Source organism: Ictidomys tridecemlineatus, assembly GCF_052094955.1.
Source record: "Ictidomys tridecemlineatus isolate mIctTri1 chromosome 12 unlocalized genomic scaffold, mIctTri1.hap1 SUPER_12_unloc_5, whole genome shotgun sequence".
Classification (NCBI taxonomy): Eukaryota; Metazoa; Chordata; class Mammalia; order Rodentia; family Sciuridae; genus Ictidomys; species Ictidomys tridecemlineatus.
Window position 1 is genome coordinate 696574 of NW_027520963.1, and position 24508 is coordinate 721081.

The 24508-nt window shown below is 41.8% G+C and overlaps 1 protein-coding gene across 9 annotated transcripts in view; it reads right to left on the reverse strand.

Annotated features, from left to right (window-relative positions):
• LOC144372339 (mitoregulin-like) overlaps nucleotides 1-21224 on the reverse strand; it is an 82782-nt gene extending 61558 nt beyond the window's left edge. For 2 of the 9 annotated variants that reach the window (XM_078035720.1, XM_078035719.1), the window contains exons 1-9: nucleotides 21003-21017; nucleotides 17805-17878; nucleotides 12643-12703; nucleotides 11503-11627; nucleotides 9332-9649; nucleotides 4868-4993; nucleotides 4522-4564; nucleotides 3568-3652; nucleotides 1502-1596 (exon numbers count right to left, since the gene is read on the reverse strand). In XM_078035720.1, the coding sequence (XP_077891846.1) occupies nucleotides 1502-1596; nucleotides 3568-3652; nucleotides 4522-4564; nucleotides 4868-4993; nucleotides 9332-9558 (576 nt within the window). In that variant the 5' untranslated portion in view covers nucleotides 9559-9649; nucleotides 11503-11627; nucleotides 12643-12703; nucleotides 17805-17878; nucleotides 21003-21017. Of the gene's footprint in view, nucleotides 1-1501; nucleotides 1597-3567; nucleotides 3653-4521; nucleotides 4565-4867; nucleotides 4994-9331; nucleotides 9650-11502; nucleotides 11628-12642; nucleotides 12704-17804; nucleotides 17879-21002 lie in introns of those variants that run through there. The other 7 variants (XM_078035725.1, XM_078035721.1, XM_078035724.1 and 4 more) reach the window with 7 other exon arrangements.
• Between the last annotated feature and the right edge of the window lie 3284 nt (nucleotides 21225-24508).

The window sequence follows — 24508 nt, forward strand, 5'->3', positions numbered from 1 at the left end:
AATATATGACCTGACCCTCGAATCACTGTATTCTAGTCTCCAGGTCCATTCCCATACGATGTGAGGAATTGTAAAGAGTTACCCTAGCATGACAACCAAGATACCTGGCATTAATGTCACCCAGCTACCTCCTCTTTGGCTCTTAGATGCTTTGACATAGAATGTCATGTTTGGTCTGACTGTTCAAATCTATTTCACAGATAAAGGTCAGATTGTGAATACATAAACTGGCATTCTGTATTTTTATTTTTAAAGAACAGCTTCAATCAGCTAAACTTTACATTCTGCTTTATGATCACAAGCCTTTTCATTTAAATAATTTATATTGTTGCAAAAGATAAGATAATATCAATAATCTGTCACCTTTTTATTTAAGTAATGAGAGCTGGGTTTTTAGTTCCCGGGCACAAGTTCACGGCATTAACTGTGATCTGCTCAAGCACTGGTGCACCAAGCAGCCCCTCTGCCCAATCGCAATACAGCACCTCCTACTAAGGTGCCAGTTGATGCTCAGGGTGAGAGGATTAGGGGCACCAAGTTCTGCACCCCCCTTCCTACCACCCCGGCCAACACTGAGGGGTAAAGTCAAGGTAAATGGGAAGAGAGTGACATACTCTAATGCAGTTTATATCTGTTACAGGCACATATAAAGTAGAATTAAAGATCAAGAGCATATTCTACTTCAAATACTGGCATAGCAAGAATCTTTTTTTCTTGGTGGTACCCAAAAAGTGTGATCATGAGGTTCTGCCGACTTTTTCATTCCCACTCAACTAAGATCATGTCACTTCCACTCTTCCTGACGGAGCTGGCAGCTTCCCACTGCAAGAGATCTGAGATGAGCAGCTCGCAGAGAGCAAAGTCTGCTTAGTTCTTGGTCTCAGAGGTCTTAGTCCATGGTCGCTTGGCTCCACTGTTTTGGGGCCAGTGGCAAGGCAGAGAATCAGAGCGGGGAGCACATGGTGGCGTGATGTGTCACCTCGCAGCAGCCAGGAAGCAGATGGGAGAGAGGCAGGGGCTGGGGTCCTACAATCCCTTCATGGGTGTGGCTCAGCCATGTAACTTCCTCTCACTAGGCCCCAGCTCCAGGTCCTACCACTTCCCAATAGCCCCCAGGCTGGCAGCAAGCCTTGACCCATGGGCCGTGGGGCACCTATCCAAAGCACAGTGCTGGCCAACACTGACTGCGTTCTCATACTCTGCCAGGCACTGCCAAAGCCTTCATAAATTCTCACAACCGCTCGATGTTAGGAGGACTGTCATCCCTGTTCCCAGATGAAGACACTGAGGTAAAGCATGATGAACAGGGAGACTCAGTATTACATCCTTTGTGGCCATGGGAGAAGGGCACAACCGCTAAGAGAAACCAGAGTCAGGGGACCAAGTCTAGGTGCTGCCTTGGCTATGTGAACACCACTGCTTTAAAGCCACATGTCACTCATGTGCTGGCCCCAGGACAACGGCAGCCAGGCTGCAGCATCTCTGTTGTCGCTGTACTCACAGTGCCTGTTTTCGCGTCCCACATCAGATCTCTGAAGGCCAGCTGTGATGCCGTGAGGTCAGGTTGCAGAAAGTAACTTGCTCGAAACTGATTCCCTGAAAAAACAGCTTTCCTTTATTTTCTTATAAAAAGAAGAATGAAATTCAAAACCAAAAGTCTAAGACATTATGCTACAAATTTAGGAAACAGATATTTCCAAAATGCCAAGGGGCTTACTAGCAACTTGCTTTCCAAGACAGATGAACCAAGATAGAATCATGCTCAAAATTTTAAGATAAAAACTGATAAAAGACTACTTTAAGATAGTTTTAAGGAAGATCTTAAAGAGTTTAGACCAGCAACATGCTTCACAGTGAAGATGATTTATTCAAATATTTCTATAAAATGCAGAAATGTGTAACTTTTTTTATATATTTTAGAAAAAATACATAACCATTAGTTTTGCTTCTTTTTTAAATTTTTTTAGTTGATGTAACTTTATTTTTATTTATATGTGGGGCTGAGGATCGAACCTGGTACCTCACACATGCTAGGCAAGTGCTCTGCCATTGAGCCCCAGCCCCAGTCCCAGCCCTGCTTCTTTCTTCACATATATGTTTTTAGTTGTAGACGCACAAAATACCTTCATTTTATTTATTTACTCTTCCGTGGTGCTGAGGATGGACCCGGTGCCTCACATGTGCTAGTCAAGCGCTCTACATTGAGCCCGGCCCCAGAACCTAGTTTTACTTCTTAACACAAAAGTGCAGGAATCCATCCACAAAATGCACGAGGACCTTTTCAACACTTAAGCCAGCGAGGGGGTAGGTCTCGTATTTGGGAACTTATAGTGGCACTTCTGCTATTAAGACCACCCAATGCAAGTGAACTCCCCCTCCACTCTGCCAAAAGGTCCTGCGCAGCACCGGAGATGGGTATGACCTGTCAGGAATGAAGCAGCCTACCTGTCCCCACCTCTATCCTGCTTTGGTGAAGAATTTTCTACCAAAAGTCTTTGATGTGTTCCAATATAAATAAAGCAAGCGCGGGCTCCATTCTTTGTTAGGAGCTAGACCCATCTGGTCAGCTTTGCCCTTTGATGCCCCTGCTCTGAAACTGCTTTCCTGTGTTCTGAGGTCATCTCGTGGTACTTTTTTTAACTATTACTTCCCAGCCAGCCCATCCCTCCGAAGGGAAGCCATTCCCTTGCCCACGCAGGATATGGGAGATACATAAGCATTTTTATACTTCTCTTCCATAGTTTATCATGAAGAATATTTATTATAAAATCACTTTTTTGTTTAAGAAATCATTTAAGTCCCTGCCCTGTGCCATGGGCTGTGCTAGGAGCTGCAAATGGAGCCGAGAATCCTTGTTGACCACAGCTGAGTGAGGGAAACAGAGAAGTAGGCACATGAGACTAGTGCATGTGCTCACAGGGTGGGAGGGAAGCCGCGCTGCCAGAGCGGGCATCGCTGCCAAGGTAGAAGGGACCCTGAGACTACAGGATGGGAAGGGGCAGGAAGAACCTTCCCAGCAGAAGGAACCTTGAAGCAGCCCTTCCACCCACAGTTAATGGCTCAGGCACACAGGAGCCAGCCTGCCCCTCATGACTCCCCTTCAAAATGAGCTTCTAGACAAAAGTTGCCAAGTAGCGGGAAATCCAGGGTGAACAGGAATCAGAAAGCCCACGGAACGCTCCAGGAGAGCACTTGCTGTGAAGAGGAGCAGAGGAAGGGAGGCTTCCTCGCTGGGATGGGATGGGCTGGTGGCACTATGCTGGGACGGGATGGGCCGTTGGCACTGTGGTGCGCTGCTCACAGTGGTGGCAGGGGAAGGCAGGACAGGCAGGCTAGAGAGCAGGAAAGGGCTGGCAATTAAAGAGAATAGGGAAGGGCTGGAGCCCACAACACAGGTAAACAGATGGCCCTCTCATAGAACTGGAGTCCTTGCTTATGGTCACAAGAGGGACAAGGAAAGGACGTGCTCCAAAGAGAAGTGAGACTCGGCATCTTCCTCAACTTGTTTTAGCTACCAGAGAAAAATTAGCCTCCAAGCATGGCTGCAGAGGCCGAGCGCCACCGTACCTTCCTCCAGCAGCTGGGAGAGTGTGGAAGGCCTGAAGCCTGCGGGGATAGCCCCCATGCTGGTTAACACACCCACGGTGTTCATCTGCCGAGGAGAGGACAAACAAAAGTGGTCTGCTCGCTTCCATCCATGGTTCCTCACCTCCCCACTGTGTCCCTTCAGCACCACAGCAAGCCCAACCCAACGGGAAAACACCACGTGCACGTGTCGGGAAAGTGCTGCAACGTGACCCAATTCCTGAGTGGACGTGGCCATCACTGGATCTGCACTCTCACAAGGACTTGGGGCCCACATAGTGCTGGGCGCAGAGCTTTGTGTTTCTAGATCACTGCTTCAAGTACATTCTGACTGTAATGCTCCTGCTCCACCCCCACCCCAACTGCACTGCCTTTCAGCAGATGATACCACTAGCATCTCCTTGGGAGTTAGAAGAGCAGTAGAAGGTCAAGAAGATGCTAACTGAACCGTTCATGGTGATTACTCACGGGGTGGAGAATTTTCATTTTGTCGTGTCATTTTTTTTAAATGACAGTATTACAGATAGTGTCTTACCTTTCTGGGTTTTTCAGACTTTTCAAATAATAACTAAAATCTAATGCCAGCCTTTGCCAAAATGATAAATAATCTGGATAGGATCAATGAGAAAGATTCCGAGCTCTGAAATCACACCATGAATGAGATGATCTACTCTTCTTGTACAGAAGCCCTAATGAGAAATGCTGGTTGCAGCTCAGGCTTGCTAAGGCAGAAAGAGAAGCCTTCTGCCCTGCACCTTCCACACCTGAGCCTGGGTAGATCTAGGCAGTCTAGAAGAGTCTCCATCCTGGTTTGAATCTGAACTCAACCAGAACTAAAGGTAATAGAACACTTAGGACATCCCAAATGTCTTCATTGCCAAAAATATTATAAGACATCAAATATAAAGTATTATTAATAAGACAGCAGATACCAACCTCTGAGATAGCTTTTTGAACAGCACTGCGGCGAGTATCAGTTCTGGGGAAATGAAAGAGCAGGTAAGTGCAGGCGCAGCCTCTGCCCCTCACCACACGAATCAGAGAACAAGTACAAACACTCAGTAGATTCTGAAGACCAAACAATCTCTAGGCGAGGCCAAGCTAGAACTAAATGCACTAAAAATAATTGCAGAACTAAAGTAGCCACGACCTTTAGGTCAACAATAATATGAAAAGCTCTCTGGGTATAAGTTGACTCCATTTCAAGAAAATCTTGCATTATTTTAATAGTAAAAATAAATAAAAAGTCGGCAGAAGCTGCTCGCTCTCCCGCGCTCTGTACCTCTGATTAGCTTCGGATTCACCCTCCGTCCCCCTGGTGTCCTCCTCACTGCCCTCTTCACTTGTCGCCTGCTCCTCTTCTTTGTCACAGGGCTGGAAAAGTGTTGAAACAGGAAGTGCTTTCCAACTAACACAAAAATCAACCAATAAAAATGTTACGACTTTCAGAAACTTTCAGGCACAGAGGGGAATTTATATGCGACAGGGAAAAAATTTCAACCCATGACTGATAACTTCACTATGTGAAACAATGACAAAGACTAAAGTAAACAGCAAATTCACCAAAATAAATCCCAGGTAGAATTTATTCAAATGAAAAAAATTAAAAGAATTACCTTTGATAAGAGAAAATAAAGGTGGAGTAAAGCCCTTTGCAGTTACGATACCAAAATTTAAAAAATCATAAATGGAAATGCTAGCAGATTTCACTAATAAAAAATACACGCAGCTGAAGGTCAATAAAGAAACCATTAACACCAAGTTCTAAGGGTTAATTTCATAAAAAGCTCTTATAAATCAAGAAAAAGATTTTTTAAAAAAATTCATTTGAAAAATGGTCAAAGAAACTGAACTGGTTATCCACAAAGAAGAAGCGCAAATGGTCGTAAATCAAATGAAAGGATGCTCGGCCTCATTGGGAGTATCACAAGTACAAATAAAAACTATGAGGCTGTTTTGTTGACCACATTGGCAAAGGCTAAGACAGACTGGTACTGGCCAGCCTCGGCAGATGCATGGGGAAATAAGCCCTCTTGACATAGGAGGCCATAATTTTGCCAAGACAAAATTGGCAAAATAAATCAAGATATAAAGGTGTAAACCCTTTGAAGCACTGACAAGCATGTAGGATTTCACCCAAGAAGAACAACCAAGAGTCTACAAAGAGGTACATTCAGACTGATCCAAACAGGCTGCAGGTGGCCACCCTCCACCTCTTCCTCTCTAGCAGAACCACTGACTCATTGGGCCTGCTGAGACTCCATCTGGCCAGCCAGCCTCCCTTGCAGCTAGGTGTGGCCTGGGGACTAAATATGCTGGTCGTCGAGACGTGGCTGAAGTTTTCTAACTTCCAGAAAACTTTTTACCTCCTTAGATAGCAGCTCATATTTCTTGATTCTTTCCTCTTTTTCCTTTTGCTGCTCAGAATCATTAAAGGATTTGGCCACTGACTTAACTAAAGAGGTAACCCAGGAAGAGCTGCCTCACTTGGAGCTATGGAGTTGCAGGTGGGGCCTGAACCAGCACCAGAAAGCCATCTCCACACTCCTTCCATGTGTGGGAGAAGACGCAGCTACCTCAGGTGAGCTGCTTTGGGGAGATTTTTTGGTAACTCATAGAAGCTAATTTTAGGTTCTTTGTGGCATAATTGATGGTGATTATAGGTTGCAAACACCCTGAATAAATGTCACCACGAGCTGGAATGCTTGCTGCCTTCCAAAGGACCACCTAGACCTGTCCTGCATGGTGCATAGCCCTTCGCCACCCGTGGCTACTGAGCTCTTCACATTAGCACAGGTTGAGATGTGCTGTCCACGTAAACACACACTGGATTTTGAACCTAATATAAAACAAGTAACTCAATATCCAAATATAGATCATGTGTTGAAACGATATTTTTGATATATTAGACAATATAAAATATTAAAAATAATTCCCCCTATTTGTTTACTTCTTAATGAGTGTAATGAAAATATATATTTGTGTCTTTTGCTGGCAAAGAATTCCTAAAACTCTTGGAATCTCCTGAATTCTTATCCATAAGAAGTTTTCTTATTCCTAAGAAGTTCAACCATTCTAGTGTGCAGGCTAGTGAGGTGCCTCTAGAGGACCCCTAGACAGCTTCAGGAAGGGATTAGAGGTTGGAACCTTCAGCTCTTCCTTCCAAACTTTAGGGAGGATGGAGGAGCTAGAGATTAAATTCATCACCAATGGTCAGTGGTTTAGTTAATGAGAATAAACAAACTTCCATAGAAACCCCCGGGAGGCTGAGGCTTCGGTATCTTCCAGGTGGGTGAATACACAAAGGCTTTGGGGAACAGCACGCTTAGGTCCTGCATGCCCCACCTCAACATCTTGCCCTGTGCGTCTTCTTCACTGGTGTTCCTGAGTTGCATCCTTTATAATAAACTGGTACATCCAAGTATAGTTGTCCCGCAGTATCCTCAGGGGATTGGTCCCAGGAATCCCCATGGATACTAAACCTAAGGATGCTCTAGTTACTTATATAAAATGATACAGTATTTGCATATGACCTGTATACATCTTCCCACATACCTTAAATCATATACAAAATACTTATGATCTCTAACACAATGTAAATGCCAAATAAATGATTATTGTATTGTATAGTTTAGAAAATAATGACAAGAAAAAGAAATGTACATGTTCAATATAGACGCAACTGTTTTAAGATATTTTTGCTATGTATCCTCAGATACAGAGGACAGACAGGAAAGTGTTCTCCCAAGTTCTGTGAGTCACCCTAGGGAATCATGAGACCCCTGCAGAAGGAGATGAGACTTCTGAATTTTTGGCCAATCAGTCAGAAGTACAAGTGGCTGCTGGGACATGTGACTGGCATCTGAACATAGGGCAGTCTAGTGGAACTGTGCCCTTACTGTGTGACACCTGTGCTAAATCCAGGAGTTAAGGCCAGAATCCAACTGAGTTGCTGGACACTGGCTGGTGCTATGGAGCTGATATGGAAAATGACACCCGTGGTGTCAGAGAATAACCCCGCCCCTCCGTCAGGAACTCAATTACAAGAAGAATTTCTCCTTTCTTAACGCAAAACAAAGTACAAATTTAAAAATAAAAATAAAGCTCACTAGTCATGAGTAGCATTTCATTACTAATGCTTTAAAATATACACTGAAAAAAGGAAATATTTCCTTAATTCAATATTTATCCTAACTTTTATCAAATGCTTCCCTACTGCCATACCCCAATACCTTTGTGACTATAAATGAATCATTCCTTTGGGTTGCTCAACACACATTCAAATTCTACATGCAAATGGGGACCATTTCCACAAGCATTTATGAGGACCCGTACTTATTCTAGCAATTTGATTATTGCAGAAAATATTTTTGAATTTGTAAGTCTCTCTTTGGAAAATTTCTTCCAGGAGTATCATATAAATCCCTGAAGAAAAATGATTCTATTAAGTTAAGCCCTATTTTGAAACAAAAATAGTTTACCCAATGTTCCTACCTACCTAATCCATGTTTTCAACAATACTTGTCCATTGAAAACAATACTTGTTCATGTACGAAATATAATCCATCCTTGAAAAACAGTAATTTCCACTACTGAAGACATGTAAAAGCAAAGACTTTCTTAGAATATACATTATTATTTAGTATTGGTGGCATTTTTCCAGGAAAAGTTAAAAAAAAAACCTATGAATTAAAATGTATTAGCTGAGTGCAGTAGCACATGCCTGTAATTTCAGAGACTTGGGAGTCTGAGGCAGGAGGACTACAAGTTTGGGGCCAGCCTCAGCAACTTGGCAAGGTTCTAAGCAACTTAGCAAGGGGTCCTGTCTCAAAGTAAAAATAAAAAGGGGTGGGGACGTAGCTCAGTGGTAAAGCACTCCCAAATTCAATCCCTGGTACCAAACCAAACAAAAAACAATAAAGATATTACTTGTACAATATTCTTGCATATTTTACTATTAATGAGTGTCACACTTTGAAGTTAAACAAAAGATCAAGATTTATATATTCAATAAAAATTTCTGGGGCTGGGGATGTGGCTCAAGCGGTAGCGCGCTCGCCTGGCGTGCGTGCGGCCCGGGTTCGATCCTCAGCACCACATACCAACAAAGATGTTGTGTCCGCCGAGAACTAAAAAGAATAAATGTTAAAAATTCTATCTCTCTCTCTCTCTCTCTCTCCTCTCTCACTCTAAAATTTAAAAAATAAATAAATAAATAAATAAATAAATAAATATCAAAAAAAAAAAAAAATTTCTTTGAATCATTTCACTAGCAGAAAACTGTCTCAAATCCTTTACAAACCACACCTGCATGGCTGAGGCTGTAGGTCAGGGGTAGATCACCTGCCCGGCTAGGCCAGGTCTGATCCCTGCTCTGCATAAACAAACAAGACCCACAACTTCATTTTTCTATCCCACCTGCCACTTATGTATGCACAGGCCTAGAATGGACGTGCGCCCCTTCAAGTCTAAGCCAACAGGAAGAAGTGTGATAGTGCTCCCCCTACCTCAGCTAGAACACTGCCTAACTCACCTGAATAACTTGGTACATATGACATTCAGAAACTAATTATAAAATTTTACCCCTTGTTAAGATTTATCAACACTAAAGCCACATCTTTAGAACAGGTAACTTTAATAATAGACTCTCACATAACTACTGCTTGTAAATCATAATCCCTTATTTAAACAGACTGAGCCTTTAGAAACATTCTCCTTACACTAGGTCCCCGTCTTCTCTACTTACCTTAAATGTAAGGTCCCCAACTTGCTGAGCAGTAAAATCTCCAAGAGCAATATATTTTCTACTTGTTTGTTTAGGACATTCATTTTCTTGTTCCTCTTCCTCTTCTGATTCTTCTTCCTCTCCACCACTTTCTTCCATTTCGTCATCATTTTCACCTTCTTCATCTTCCTCAGAAGAATCCTCATCTTCCTCTTTGTCCGTAAGTACATCAGTTCTACAAAAAGCATTTGTATGAGGAGATCTCTTGGAAAAACATGCGAATACAAACCCAGTTGGAGCAGAACCTCTGTACCTTGAAGAACTGTTCCATTTTTGGAGCTGGCCAAAAAAAAAAAGCAATGAAAGGAAAGTACAACTAATGGTTCCCACAACCGTGCTGAGAACACGTGACCTGAAGGACTGAGGGTGGACAAGGAGCCGGTTCATATGAGCGAGGCCTGTGCTACAAGAGCACTCCACCCCCGGCCTGGGTCCCCCATTCAGGACACGCTGCTTGAGCGCTCTCACACAGTGCTTGAAACACAAGTGGGGGTTTTGATTCTGGCTCTCTCTCTTCCGTGGGTGACCTTCTTGTAAGCTCTCCCTTTCTCATAAATAAAGTTGAGATAACAACAGAACCTGACTCCTAAGGCTGTCATGAGGATGAGGTGAGTGACAATCCGTAAAGTGTTTAGAACAATGTCTGCCTGCAGTGAGCTTCCCATCAGAGCCAGTTAGGATGAGGGCTGAGGCAGTGGCTCAGTGGTAGAGCTCTTGAATGTATACTGGAGTATCTGGATATACCTAGAGCCATTTATCTTCATCACTATTGTATTTCTTTCCTCTTAATCAGTGTTGCTAAGAATTTATCAATTTGATTAATATTTACAGAAAAGTCAATGTTTGGCTTTGCTGAATGCACCACTGTTTATCTGTTGATGTCACTGTTTTCTGTTCCCATTGTATTTTTTCCTTTCCCTTGGGTTTACCTTGTTCTTTTTTCTGGCTTCTTAAGTTAACAGCTTCAATAATTGATTTTTGGTATCTTTTAAAATTATTCATTGAAGCCATGAATTCCTTTCTAAGCACTGCCTTGGCTGCAACCCATGAGTCATACATCCTTTTTAAAATATTTTTTTAGTTGTAGTTGGACATAATAAATAAAGGTATTATGTGGTGCTGAGGCTCAAACCCAGCGTCTCATATGTGCTAGGCAAGCACTCTATCGCTGAGCCACAACCCAGCCCCAGAGTCATACATTTTTATCATTTGAAATATTTTCCAATTTCCAGTGCAATACTTTCTTGAATTAATGCATCATACAGATAAAGTATGTAACATAATTTGCAGACTTTTAATGATATCTAGTTATTTTTCTGTCACTGAGCTTTAATAAAATTCTAAGAGATCAAAAAATATATACAATTTCAATTCTTTGAAATTTATTGAAAATTGCTCTCTGGTCCTATATGGCTCATTTTGACTAATGCTATATGTTCATTTGAAAAGAATGCATATTATTTATTTGCACAGATTTTTATAGTTGTTTGTGGTGGAAAAGTTAAGTAAAATATCAGCTATTCTGACATTCTTAATGCTAGAATTCAGTGAAAATTCTAGAATCTTCGAGTCAATATTCTTACCATTTTTCCCACAGTGTAAAAAGCTGGGGAAGAGCATTTGAAGGGTCTAAATACTTGATATTTTATTGCTCCCTACAAATTGGGTTTGTTTATACCTACAAGTCTTTTGTAATTTGTAAGAGAGATTATTAACATTTTCTCCAGCAGAAAAACAATTATGTGTCTACTTCAAATTTTTAAAAAACATTTATAAGAAAGGGGACCCTGTCAGTAGACACTGCAAGTCATTTTCCTTACCCATCAACACTGACACTCAGGGCGTCATCCTAGTTATTTAACACTTGTTTACGTAGCTTCTCGCACCTCTGATTTGCTTTCCCAACTACATCTTGAGTAATCTGAGGGCAAAGACTAGGACGTGCACATCTTTACATCTCTCTTGGGATTTGACGTGTCCTATCATGCACAATAACTACTCATTATTCAGACCATTGTGGTCATTTCCTCATATCTATGCTGTTATAGCATATATTTATTTCAGAATCAAATGTAAAAATGATAGCAATATAATATCTGAAAGAAAGGAATGAAGGCAAGAAGATAGCATACTCAGTTCTATGTTCTCTGCTTGTGGTCACAGCAAGCGCCTGCAGCTGTTGAGTGAGCTTGTCCAGAAAATTCTGCTCCTCCTCCTTTCTCTGATTATAGTTCCTGACGGGTGCAGACTCATCCGCCTAGGAGAGAATATTTCATTGAAAAATGATTTTTAGTTTCCTAATTACATTCATCTTAAAAAAATAACAATAAAAACCACAGTAAGTGCTGTAGGACAAAATAAAGACTAGTGTGAGATTATACTTACCTTAGGGAAATACATCAGAGTTACAAGAAATGTAGTGAAGTAATTGAGTTGGAATGCAAGCCAAATGAAAACACAAAACCACATGGTTTTGTTTTCGTTTTGTTTTTTGCTGAGCACTGCAGACACTCTAGAGTCAAGTAGGGGACAGGGTCTGACAGGATATTGGCTCCAGAGTCAGAAAGGAGAGGGCTGGTCCCAGGTTCTGCCGCTTACTGACAGAGACATTGTTTCTTCACCTTTGAAGGCTGTTTTCCCATCTGTGAAATGGGTTAACTAGGTTTTCAAACTCGGGGCGAGCCTGCCTCCTGCGTTGAAAAGTTCTGTGTCACTGCAGAAATGCAGAGGAGACACTCAGATGCAGTAACAAGGATTCAGACACAGGCAGGGGACACTTTCAGGTGACTTCCACTTGCTCCATGAGCCTCTAGCCCTAGACACGTAGATGAAACTCAGGCCCATAGGAAAAAAAAAAAAAAAAAACTCCTGAAGGGATGGCCAAGGGTAAAGCTGGCTCCTCCAATCTGGCAGTCATTGCTGTAAGAGCCACCACCGAGACGAGACTTCCTTCCACTCACCAAGGGCTAGACTCTACCCACAGTGGGATTAAAATCAAAATGGCTCCAAAATGCAACTCATCTAAATTATACAATGCACACATTTGAAAGGCAGTGTCTGGTTTCTGGGTCCTTAATGCTGAAGACCTCAGCAGGGCTGGAGGTTCTCTTCTGCTCTGAAGCACACCTGGGAGACCATGCCCCCACTCAGCACCTCTGGGTTGGGCTTTATTTCTAATGCAACCCAGGAACTTACCGACTCCAATTCATTCTTCTTCATGAAAATATTTATATAAAAAGTTTTTTTTCTAATATGATTCACATAATACTTACTTTTCTTAGCTTTTGAAGAACATTTTTATTCTCATCTATTGCCTATTTTAACTGGATACATCTAAATTTAAAAAAAAAAAGAAAATATAATGATTTTTCTGTTGTCACAATTAGAAAGCTATTTAAAAAAATCATTCAATCACTAAGCAGGCAAGGCCATTGGCTACTGTTAAAAATAATGTTTAAAAATCCACATGTAAAAACCTTTGTACCCATTGCTTTAGATGATCCAAGGGGCGCTCCAAGGCCCTGGGCAGGAAAACCAGGCTCAGAAATGTCAGGGACCCGGGGCCTCAGTCTCCTGAGTCTAAAATGAGGAGGGGCTCTGGGTTCTAAGACGCCTCCCCAGCTCTACAGTTGCCAAGGCCAAGGAACTGGACATGAGACACAACTGACCCCCACCACAGCTGTGTAAGTCTCCCAACAAGCCCGATTCCAGGCAGAGAAAATAAGGTTCTAAAAAGAACCACAGTGGGTCCCTGGGAGGGCAGCAGGGAGGGCAGGTGGGCACCCGGACTCCGAGTGGGCACTCGGACTAGTGGCAGTGGCAGTGGCTGCCTCTTCCTGCCACTGCCACTACACACCCCTTTTGAACAGGCTCTCGGGACAGGTGCAATGCTTTGGGCTACAGAGACAGCTCATATATCTCAGTTGAAGTCTCAGACACCCAGAGAAGAGATACAAAAAATGACCAAAAATGGGGTACAACTGATGATAGGGGAGTTTTCCTTCTTTTTCTTGATACTAAGGATTGAATCCAGGAACACTGAACCACAGAGCCACATCCCCAGCCCTTTTCTGCATTTTATTTAGAGACAGGGTGTCCCTGAGTTGCTTGGAGACTCACTAAGTTGCTCAGGCTGCCTCTGAACTCATGATCCTCCTGCCTCAGCCTCCTAAGCCACTGAGATCACAGGTGTGTGCCGTGGCACCCAGAGGAGTTTTCAAACATCAAATCTTTTTGTACTATTCGGAGCCCTGGCTTTTCTCTCACTCTCTGAAAAGTGACTTCTGTGTTACTGGAGCTGTTTTTCTCTTACAGATGTGAGTGAAATGACATAAAAGGGAAAAGGGGTAGGAGTCAAAAGTCCTTTGTGAAATGGGCAGAAAAAGAGAAATGGCAACATGAAACTGGTTGACCCTGCCAGGTGCCTGCCCCAAACCCTCCTCTGGCTTCCTCTATCCTGTGACCTGCCCTCTGTTCTCAGCCTCCACTGCAGGTGGTGGGGGGACACCTGGGCTGGCCAACAGAACATAAAAGAGCATGCTCAGGATGCCCCCTGCCCCCAGCCTCTACAGCAAGGCATTAAGAAACCCCCTCCCCTTCCTGCTCTTAAATACTGCCCCCTAAGGACTTTGCAATTCTGAGGACAGACATCATCAACAAGCTGAGGCTGGCAGAAGAGACAGAACGTCACCAACCGCTGGTCTTGGGACATCAGGAGCCACTGACCCACCTGGGAGAATCCAGCAGCAGAGTTTTGTCAGATGAGACTTAGTAAAGCTGCTTATTTTGACAGATGGCCTGTTGAATGAAAGAACTCAGAAATCTCACTTGAGAGTCAGAGTGCAAAATGATTTTTTTATAATACACAATCCAAGAAAATATCTGCTTCATATCTATAAAATTATCAAATCCTCAAACAGCCCAGATTCTTAAGATTCCTGGTTCAGGATAAAAACTAAGCACACACCCATCTTCGCTGCCTCCTGAAACCGAACAAAAAATGACTAAAGTGTTTTCGAAGGTAATAACCCCAAACAGCAAAGAATGGGAAAGGATCATGGGCCAGCAAGAGAGGGCAACAAATTTCTGCTTCATGGAAAAAACAGAAGCATGTTCGTTTATCAAGTGACACTCTTATCAAGTGTCACACAGGCACAAGGGACACCCGGCAGAACACTCCAGGATCATGAAGATCTGTCTAGGATGCACATGGGTGCACGTTTAGGGAAATCAATCTTAAAGCCATCAGGGGTCTTTGTATTACTTGGGGAAAGAGCAAAGATTCTCATTAAGTTTACATTTAGTTAAGGCTCTTTTGTAATAAAGGTAGCAACTTTTAAAGTTTATTTACAGAAATCCTCAGCCTGTTAGCTCTCTTCTCTTATCTCACCTTCTGTTTTCCCACTGAACCAGAAGATTCTTCTTAAAATATAATAATAATAATAATAATAATAATAATAATAATAATAATAATAATAATAAAATGATTTGGGGAGAATCATAATTACAAAAGAACTTTCCAGCACCCCTATTCCTGCACTGAAGGCTCCTCAGACTAAAGGCTGGTTCCTGACCCCATGATGAGCCCTGTCCACCTGCAAAGAACTTAATTTGCATTCAGGATATGGTGCTAACAGGAAAGACACCAAGATATGCCACAGTGGAAGAACCCGAGAAAGGGCTCTAGAATAATCAACCCAAGCTCACATTCTCAAATAAAAATGAATAGTAAAGGGCCACCAGACTAAATAAAGAAAACCAGCAACTTAAGGATAAAATGTAAAATTAATAAATAAATAAATAGGAATCCGAGCAACAAGGAAGCAAAGACAATTCAAAGAACAGAAGAAAACTTAAAAACAAACCTAAGCATGGAAGGAGAAAATCTGAAAGCAGGAATATGATAGTATAAAAAAAAAGACTGAAAACAAGAAAAAACACTAGTAAATGAACAACATGATCAGTAAAATAAAACATTCATAGAAGTTATAAAAATTTTTGTTAGTGTTATATTTGGAATGTCTGATGGACTTAATTGTGGCTGCTACACAAAATACTGTCAGTATTTGTTACCCAATCCTCAATTACAATTCCATTTAGGAGGGAAAAAAAAAAGTCAAGAGAAACTCCCAGGCATAAGAAAAAGACAAGCAACAAAAGTATTCATGAGAGGTTTAGAAACCTAGACAATCTATCCAAGATATTCAATACCCAACTCAAAGATGTTTCAGAAAAAATAAATAAATGGAAGTAAAGAAGTGATCTTTAGTAAAATAAAATTTCCCAGAGCTCATGAGAAATATATGAGTTTTCAAAGTGAAACTATCCACTTGGTGCTAAACAGATAAAAACAATGCCAAAATATATTCTGCTAAAATTTCAAAACACCAAGGCTGAAAAGTCAACAGGCTAATTATTAAGGAACGATAATTGGACTTACCAGCATCACTGCATGCAAAGAAAACTCAACAATGCCTTCAAAAGTTTTAGTAGCAATTATTTTAAATTCTATAACCAGCTAACTATTAATCAAACATAAGGGCAAAATGACATTTTCAGACTTGCAAACATCAGTGTGAATTTTTAAGGGACTGTGAAGGGATCATTTTATTCACAAGCTAACTATGGCTTAAAAATACTTATTATTGCCAGGCGGAGTGTCACACATCTACAATCCCAGCAACTCTAGAGGCTGAGGAGGAGGATTGAAAGTCTGAGGCCAGCCAGGGCAACTTAACAAGACCTTGTCACAGAAGAAAAAAATAAAAAGGACGAGGGATGTAACCATGTGGCAAAGGGGCCTGGGTTCAATCTCTTCTCCCCATAAACACTTAATATTTTTTATTTTGAGAGAGAGCGAGAGCGAGAGAGAGAGAGAGAGAGAGAGAGAGAGAGAGAAAGAATGAATTTTTAATATTTATTTTTTAGTTTTTGGTGGACACAACATCTTTATTTTATTTTTATGTGGTGTTGAGGATCCAACCCAGCGCACCAGGCATGCCAGGCGAGCATGCTACTGCTTGAGCCACATCCCCAGCCCCAACGCTTAATATTTTTTAAAAGAAAATTCAAAACTTAGCTTTCCCCAGGGCTTCAAATATAGTCTGTATATATTATTTTGTTTTTAAATCTAGCAAAGCAAGCACGATTACCTTTATTATTTTCTTCACTATTATTAATTAACTTAATTTGAAATAATTCCTTAAACAATCAATCCTGCCAATAATGGTAAATTAAATTCCATTTGACATTTTAAAAATTATTTATATTTTACTTTGCCTTTAGACACTTTGAATTGCTGGCTTAAGTAAAACTTTTCCAAATGCTTCTAATAAATAATTTAAGTTAATAGAATGAATCTCATGCTCTTTTCTTTTCTTCCCCATGGTCTTATTACTTAAGTATTTACTATTTATCTCCTGGTGCCCCTTCTCATGTTCTTCTGAATGCTATAAACTCTTTAAATACCCTCAAATATGCAGATTTACTTAATGATGTTCTGAACTTAATGCAAAAGTGTTAACAGTCTAGTTCAGTTTAGTTCGTTATGTCTATTTAATGTTAAAATTTCCCAGGGATTAAAACCAGAAACTACTTACTCATATAGAGAACACAGTATCTTTTCAAGAAAATTAAAGGTCATTATCCCAAGCAAAGACAAATTGCTTCTAGCAAGATTTCTGATCATTTCTGGGCTACATGAGCCAAGGGTCTAGGGTAATTCTGCGTGAGCCACCACAGTGCATTCTGAGCAGATTTTAGTTGCTGCACAATAGCAACAAGCCCACAACCACTAGGTGTAGCTAGTTCCTTCTAGACCTTCATGACATCACCCTGCAATCCTTCCATTTGGTTGTAATGGACTAAACCCTGCACCTCTGAGGTTCTCAAGTGCTCTCCCTTGCTTCAGGAATTCTGTATTTCTTAGCCACCTTAAAACATTTTCATAGGCTCCCAACTTTAGTGTCTTAAAGCCAAGTAATGCTAGATGCATTAACTAACTGCTGTGAGCCTTGATTTTCTTATTTATGTTAATAAGTACCTTATGGTATTATTGAAAAAATTTAAGAAAAAGTTTGAGGAGTACAGACTATAATGCCCGGCACATACAGGGTATAAAATAAATGAAGGGTACTTCTTTTTAATATTTACTATTCTTTATTTGATCTTATCATTTCAAATTAAGACCAGGTAGATTTAGATAATGATAGGAAATATTTAAAAGTACATTTTAGAAAATCTTATTCACTGTTACCTCAATATTATCTACCATTATTATTTTGTCTTTCGGGTGAAACAGAGATAAATAAAAAGAAAAAGCAAGAAAGGAAGGGAAAGAGGGCAAGAAAGTCTCAAACAACTTCTGTGCCTTAAATCCAACTCATTGAGATATAAGCTTAGTCCCAAGAAAACCCAATAATTGAGCATACTTTACCTTTGGTAAATATCTCGACTTTTATTAGGTTCTAGAGCTTCTTTCAATCAGCTCTCAGAAAGCAGACTATCAACCTACGGCAAACGGAGACAGTTTAAAACATCATATTAAGTTATGATTCTTACATTTCAGTTATGTCTATTTACTTTTCTCCCCTTATGAAATAAACATAATAAATAATACAATAAAGTCGAAAGAATTTTATAGCAATACCTATATGCCACTACCTCGATTCTACTGTTCACATTTTACCCTACTTATTTAGTCTATCTATCCATCAACCCACTTTATTTTTATGCATTTTGAAGTCAACCGCAGTCACCAATACACTGCCCCCTAAATAATGTGCTATAGGGACCACTAAGAGAGCTGAATATTTGATGTAAAACATACAAAGACATGCACAAACCTAAAAGGTATATCTGCTGCATTTTGACAAACATGTGTGTTTATAACTAAACCTCATAGAAGAACTCCAATGTCCTTTCTAGTAAATTCCATCCCATTCCTCCTGAGACAAACTTGTGTTGATTTTTGTCCACCCTAAATTTTGCCTGCTCTTGAACTTTTACATAAATGAACTTGTACAGTATGAACTCTTGTCTACATGAACCATGTAATGTTATGCTTCCACACTGTTGTATCATAAGTTTATTCCTTATTACCAAATAGTATTCATTGCATCGAATGTTACATGACTTTGTCCTGACTTCCTGTGTTACTAAAGACTACTTGCATCTTTGTCAATGTACCCCTCCAAAAAGGCACATCTTTCTTTGGTTTCTTTTCTGCAGATTATGTGCAAAAGATAAAGTAGATAAAAAAGTAAATTCCACTAGCTTCTTCTCTGTCCTTATTATTTGGCATCCACCTGAGTTATTTACAAAATTCATACACTCAGTGACCCAAATAGAAAGGTGATTCCTTGTCCCATGGATATCATGCTGGAAATTTATTCCACTTTTTTTTTTTTTTTTTTAAGAGAGAGAAAAAAAAATTTTTATATTTATTTTTTACTTTTCAGTGTACACAACATCTTTATTTTATTTTTATGTGGTGCTGAGGATCGAACCCAGCGCCCCCAGGGCATGCCAGGTGAGCACATTAGCGCTTGAGCCACATCCCCAGCCCCGTCCGTCCACTTTCTTTTCAGGTCTCTTTTGTGGATACAAGAAAGAATGAGCTAATACTATTAAAACGTCCTTTCCAGATATTCAAGGTATCAAGTGGTTCCTGAATCAATTTGTCCCCAAGTTGAATAATTTTGTAATCATCTTTTATTTTTGCTTTACTAACTGCTTTTATAGTTTACTTTTGAAAAATTTCCTGGTTCTCTAAATGTCCTACTAAATTTAAAATTAAGTGCAGAACCACAGTAAGTTACCGGTAAGTAAGTCAATACTCCATCAAGTTTTATTTTTCATTTCTACCAGGAGACAATTTTGCTTTTGCTGTACCACTGTGATTCCAATACAAAGTCACTTAAATATTTATGTGCCAAATTCTTTGGTACATTTTAAAATTTATTTTTTTAAATTCTTTTTAGGTACCAGGGATTGAACTCAGGGGCACATGACCCCAGCCCTATTTTGTATTTTATTTAGAGACAGTCTCACTGAGTTGTATAGCACCTCATTTTTGCTGAGGCTGGCTTTGAATTCACCATCCTCCTGCCTCAGCCTCCAGAGCTGCTGGGATTACAGGCCTGCATCACTGTGCCTGGCTTATTTTTAACTGATATAAAATAATTTTATTTAGAGTAAAAATCTTGGCAATAGATCCTTTTTACAAAATAAAATTAGCAAACTGATAAAGAATCTAAAAAAAAAATGAACCTATTAATTGCTATTTACTTTTTTTTTCTCGCAAGGTAATAGACCTGGGATGAAATGTCACACACCTATAATCCAAGCTACTATGGAGGCTAAGGCAGGAGGATCACAAGTTCAAGGCCAGCCTCGACAATTTAGCCAGACTCTGTGTCACAATAAAAAATAAAAAGGGCTAGGATGTGGCTCACTGGTGGAGCACTTACATGCCTAGCATGCACAAGGCCCCAGACTTATCCCCAGTGCCACAAAAACAAATAAATAATAAAAGAGCTGGGATGTGGCTCAGTGATAGGGCACACCTGGGTTCAATCTCAGTACTGGAAAAAAAAAAAGGCATAGGCATTCGGTGTACTTAAAAATGAGAAAAAACACTACTCCCAGCATTCCACCACAGAGATACCATTTCAGCATGTTTTCTTTTATATCTTTTTCATGTACTATATATAGAAAAACGTCATTAAGATACCTTTTATTCCGTTTTGTTTTTGTTAACTTGCCATTTGATCACAAATATTTTCCCTAACACATTAACATTTAACAAAAGTTTAGTAATAGTATTATTATATCCCATCAAAAGTTATTCATTCCCCTATTACTTCTCATTAAAGTGTATCATTTTTTCTATTAAGCAACAATGAGACCAGTACTTTTACTATCTATCAATCTCTGTCCCAACGTTTCATTATTACATAGGGCAGGTTTCTGGAACTCCACTACCCAGCCTGGGCGCATGCACATGGGCTACACCGCCTCACAGTGCTTTCCAGAAAGCTGAACCTGACACCCTGGAGCAGCGAGTCTAGGTGCCAGGCCGGCCACGCCTCCCCCAAGACTGAGAGTGGCCATTTTCACAGTCTTTGGGAGAGTTCATCTCCTTTGCCACTGGTTTATCTTTGAAGTTAACTTTCATGCTGACATCACTTGTGTGTCCTCTAGTTAACGTCCCTGCTCGCCCTCCAGGTCCTGCAGTCCTGACACAGTAGGACTCTTCCTGAGGCTTGGGCCCCAAGAGCGGTGGCTCCAGGGACAGGGACCCCGGAAAGCGCGGAGCGGGCGCGGGTAGGGCAGCTCCAGCGCAGCCCTGGGCTGCAGACCCTGCGGCTGGGGGCCGTCAGGGCGGGGGACACGGTCTCTCGTGGACGGTCGGGAGGTTCCGTGGCTGGCCCGGCCGGGCGCAGCGCGGGCTGGAGCGGAGTTTCGCGCGGGGTTTAGCGCGGGCTGGAGCGGGGTTTGGCGCGGGGAGGTCGCGGGGTGCGGAGCGTTTGGGTCGGACGCCGGCTCCCAGGGAGTGGGGTCGCTGGGAGGAAAGCCCCGCGGCGCCCCGCGCCCCCTCGCCCACCCCGCGGTGCGCCCGGCCCCACCGTACCTGCTGCTTCAGGCCAGGTCCAGCTTCTTCTGCGTCGTCGCCAGCTTGTCCTGAAGCCTCTGCTTCCTCCAGTCCAGGTTGCGCCTCCTTAGCCGGTTCGCCTGCCAGCCGAGGAGCACTCCGGAGGCGAAAGCCACCAGCACCGACACCTGCAGCGTCCTCTCCGACACGTCCGCCATCGCGGCCGCCCGGCGTGCACCGCGGCCTACGGCGCTGCGCGAGGGTCAAGCAACGCCGCGTTCACAGCGGGCACCGGGCGAAGAGCTGGCGGAGCAGCGGCTTGGGCGGGGCGTCCTGCTGGGTGTGTCAGCAACAGGTCAGCCTTCTCCAGAGACCTTCCCAGTGCTTGGAGAGCCCGTCCGCACCCCTCTGAGCCCTCCACAGTGTCCCATCTATCATTAATCAGATGTTTCCTTGCACTATTAGCTGACATTGGTGTCTTGCCAAGTGTAAGCTCAGCACCTCTTTATTTTTGCTCAGCAATAGAATTTGAACCACGTGTGCAACTTAAAATCCTCTGGTAACTCGTTTCTTTCAAAAATAAGTACAAGCAGATAAAATTGTTTTTAATAATATATCTTATCATTTCAACATCACTTTGGAAATTATTTAAGAGATTTCTGGTTTTTGTATTGTCTTTGAAACTTGATGTATATCTTTACAATTAGCATCAATCATACTTTTTAAACACTGAGTTTTCAGTGGAGATATGTGATCTGTATCTAATTTTATAAAATTTACAGTTGAAAAAGAAGTCTCATTTACTTACACAAAATTTTTTTTCCTGAAACTGAGTTTACTATGGGTTTTTAAATTAAATTGATCATTAGATTTCTTTAAATTGAAAATGAAGTTCTTAGGGCTGGGGCCCAGTGGAAGCACTCTTGCCCAGCATGTGTGAGGCACAGGGTTTGATTCTAAGCACTGCATAAAAAATAAATAAAATAAAGGTCTGTCAACAACCAAAAAAAAAAATTTAAAAAGAAAATGAAGTTCTTTTGTCACAATAGCCATGCTATGCCAGAGCTAACAGGAGACAGAATTATTGAGATGAGGGGCACACACACTTCTAATGATACAGGTCACTGTGATCCTGCGTGTCCCACTTCCTGGTGTTCAGGCACTTAAGTGTGCAGATCCAGAGACTTGCTTATAACTAATAGAATAAAGCAAAGGTGATACGGTGTCACCTATGATTGCTTTATGTTACATTGAAGGCTTTCCTTACAGCTTGATGAAGAGGGTGGAAGTGTTGAAGGAGTTGACATCAAAGAACTGTGAGTGACCCCTGGGAATGGCGGGGTGCTCCAAGCTAACAGCTAGATCCCTTATCCTACAACCACAAATAAACCAGCTGTCTGCAACCTGAATGAACTTGGAAGCACATTTTCCTCACTGGGGCCTCCAGATGAAAACACAGCCTGGCACCTTAGTTGCAGCCTTGTGAAACTTTTAACAGAGGACCTAGCTAAAGACTCCTGGCCCATGGAAAGTGTGAGAGAATAAGGGTGTATTGTTTAAAGTTGCAAAGTTTGCAGCAATATGTTACACAGTGTGGGAAAACACTTTCCCACTCTGGTTTTCAGTACCAACTACCTCTTATGCAGACGCTCAGTACTTCAGACATCAGATGTGGGAGAAGCCCCACACACCAACCAGTTCTGCAGTGAACATCAGCAGTTGAATGTCCTCCAATTCTATCTGGAAATAGTGTCAGATACTACAAGTTGAGAGCTCAGAATCACAAGACTCTGACCACACCCCGCCCCCTTCAAATTGCCAGTTTCAAGTGGTAGGTTGTCACTTATACTTCAGACAGGTATAAATCAGGAGTTCCCACAGCCCTGTCCTCGGGTTTGATTTGTTTGCTCACAAAACTCAAGGAAACACTTTACTCATGTTTCCCATTAGTGTCATCTCATCTCTTAGCTCACCCTGTTGTGTTTTCAGCACAGAGCCGACCTCCGCTACCGCCCTGGGTCCAAGCAGTCCTGGCCTCTTACCTGAGGGGCTGCAACAGCCCCCACCGGCTTTCAGAGTTTCTCTTCCTGTCCACCATGTTCTATTCCCCACACAGCAACCAGAGTAGGTGGGCCTGCAGGGAAGAAGTTGGATCATGTCACTGCTCTACTCAAACCCTGGAGTGTAGAAGCCTCTGTGGTGGCCCCAAGGGCTCTGTGTGACCAGCTTCCCTAGCCTTAGCTCTCAAGAGCCTGCTCACTGTGACCTGAACTGGTGGAGAATGTTCACAGGGTGGGACCCTGCCATTCTTCTTCTTCTAGATACTCCCTGGCTCGTTTCCCCATCTCCTATAAGTTTTTTTTTTTAATCAACTTTCACCTCTTTATGAAGCTATCAGACTAGGTAAAAATCTCAAACTCAAAACTAACTAACTAACTAAATAAGTCACTCACAAACTCAGCCATTCCCACTCTTGGTGTTCCTGATCCCCATGGTCCTTTTCTGTCTCCCTCTAGTCCTGGCTCCCTGCCACATACAGCAGGATTTACTTATTACATTTACAGTGCAGTGCCTCCGGCCCTCCCCCCACCTAGAATATAAGCCACTTGAGAGCAAGGATTTTCGTCTCCACTGTGCACCATGAATCCTAAGTGCTTAGAACAGGGACTGGCAGATAACTGACACACAGTGAATATTTGATGTTGATGACAGTAGGGAGTGGTCAGCTGTACCTTCCGGGTGAATGGCTAAATTAAATCAGTCTCTCCTCTCAGGTCCTCCCTCCCCCCCATCCTCCTCTTCCTTCCCTCTTCCTCTTCCTCTTCTTCCTCTCTGCAGTGCTGGGCATGGAACCCAGGACCTCCCACTGACTAGGCATGCATTCTGCCACTGAGCTGTGTACCTCCAGCTCAGAACTGAATTTTGAAAGATAAGTAGGTTAATCGGAAGAAAACATGAAATTTCTCCTTAATTAAGTTTTCTCACTTATAAAACAAAAAGTTTGGTATGATGTGTTAATTTTAAGTCATTTTGGAGTCTTTTTCTGAGACTGTGTACCTGGGCCACTAGTGGTGTTCAAATTTGAACCTCATTTGGAATTCTGGCCTCATCCCTAAGATGCCTTGGGCTAAAAATAGGCAGATCCTGGACACGGGAGCCTTAGACCTACAGAGCCAGCCAGACTATGCAATGCCCTTGTTTTAACATGAGGAAACTGGGGTCATATTCAGAGAGCTGCTGGGAAGAGACAAAGATCTACAATCTTAAAATCCCTCTTAAGAAGCCAACATGTCCCCAGCTTGAATCTTTGTATTTTTTTCACCTTGGAAAATTGTTTCATTGGGACATTTTAGTGGATTTGATAATGGCAAATTGGTTTTGAGGTGAATATTAAATTTGGATTAATAATAGGCTGAATAGTCAAATGTCATGAGTTAATTGATTACAGGGTGTCTTCTGAAGGATACATTAATTGCTGCTGTTGAGTTTGCTGTTTGAAGCACTTACCAAGGGAAAAGACATTATCAAGTACCATACTGAACCTT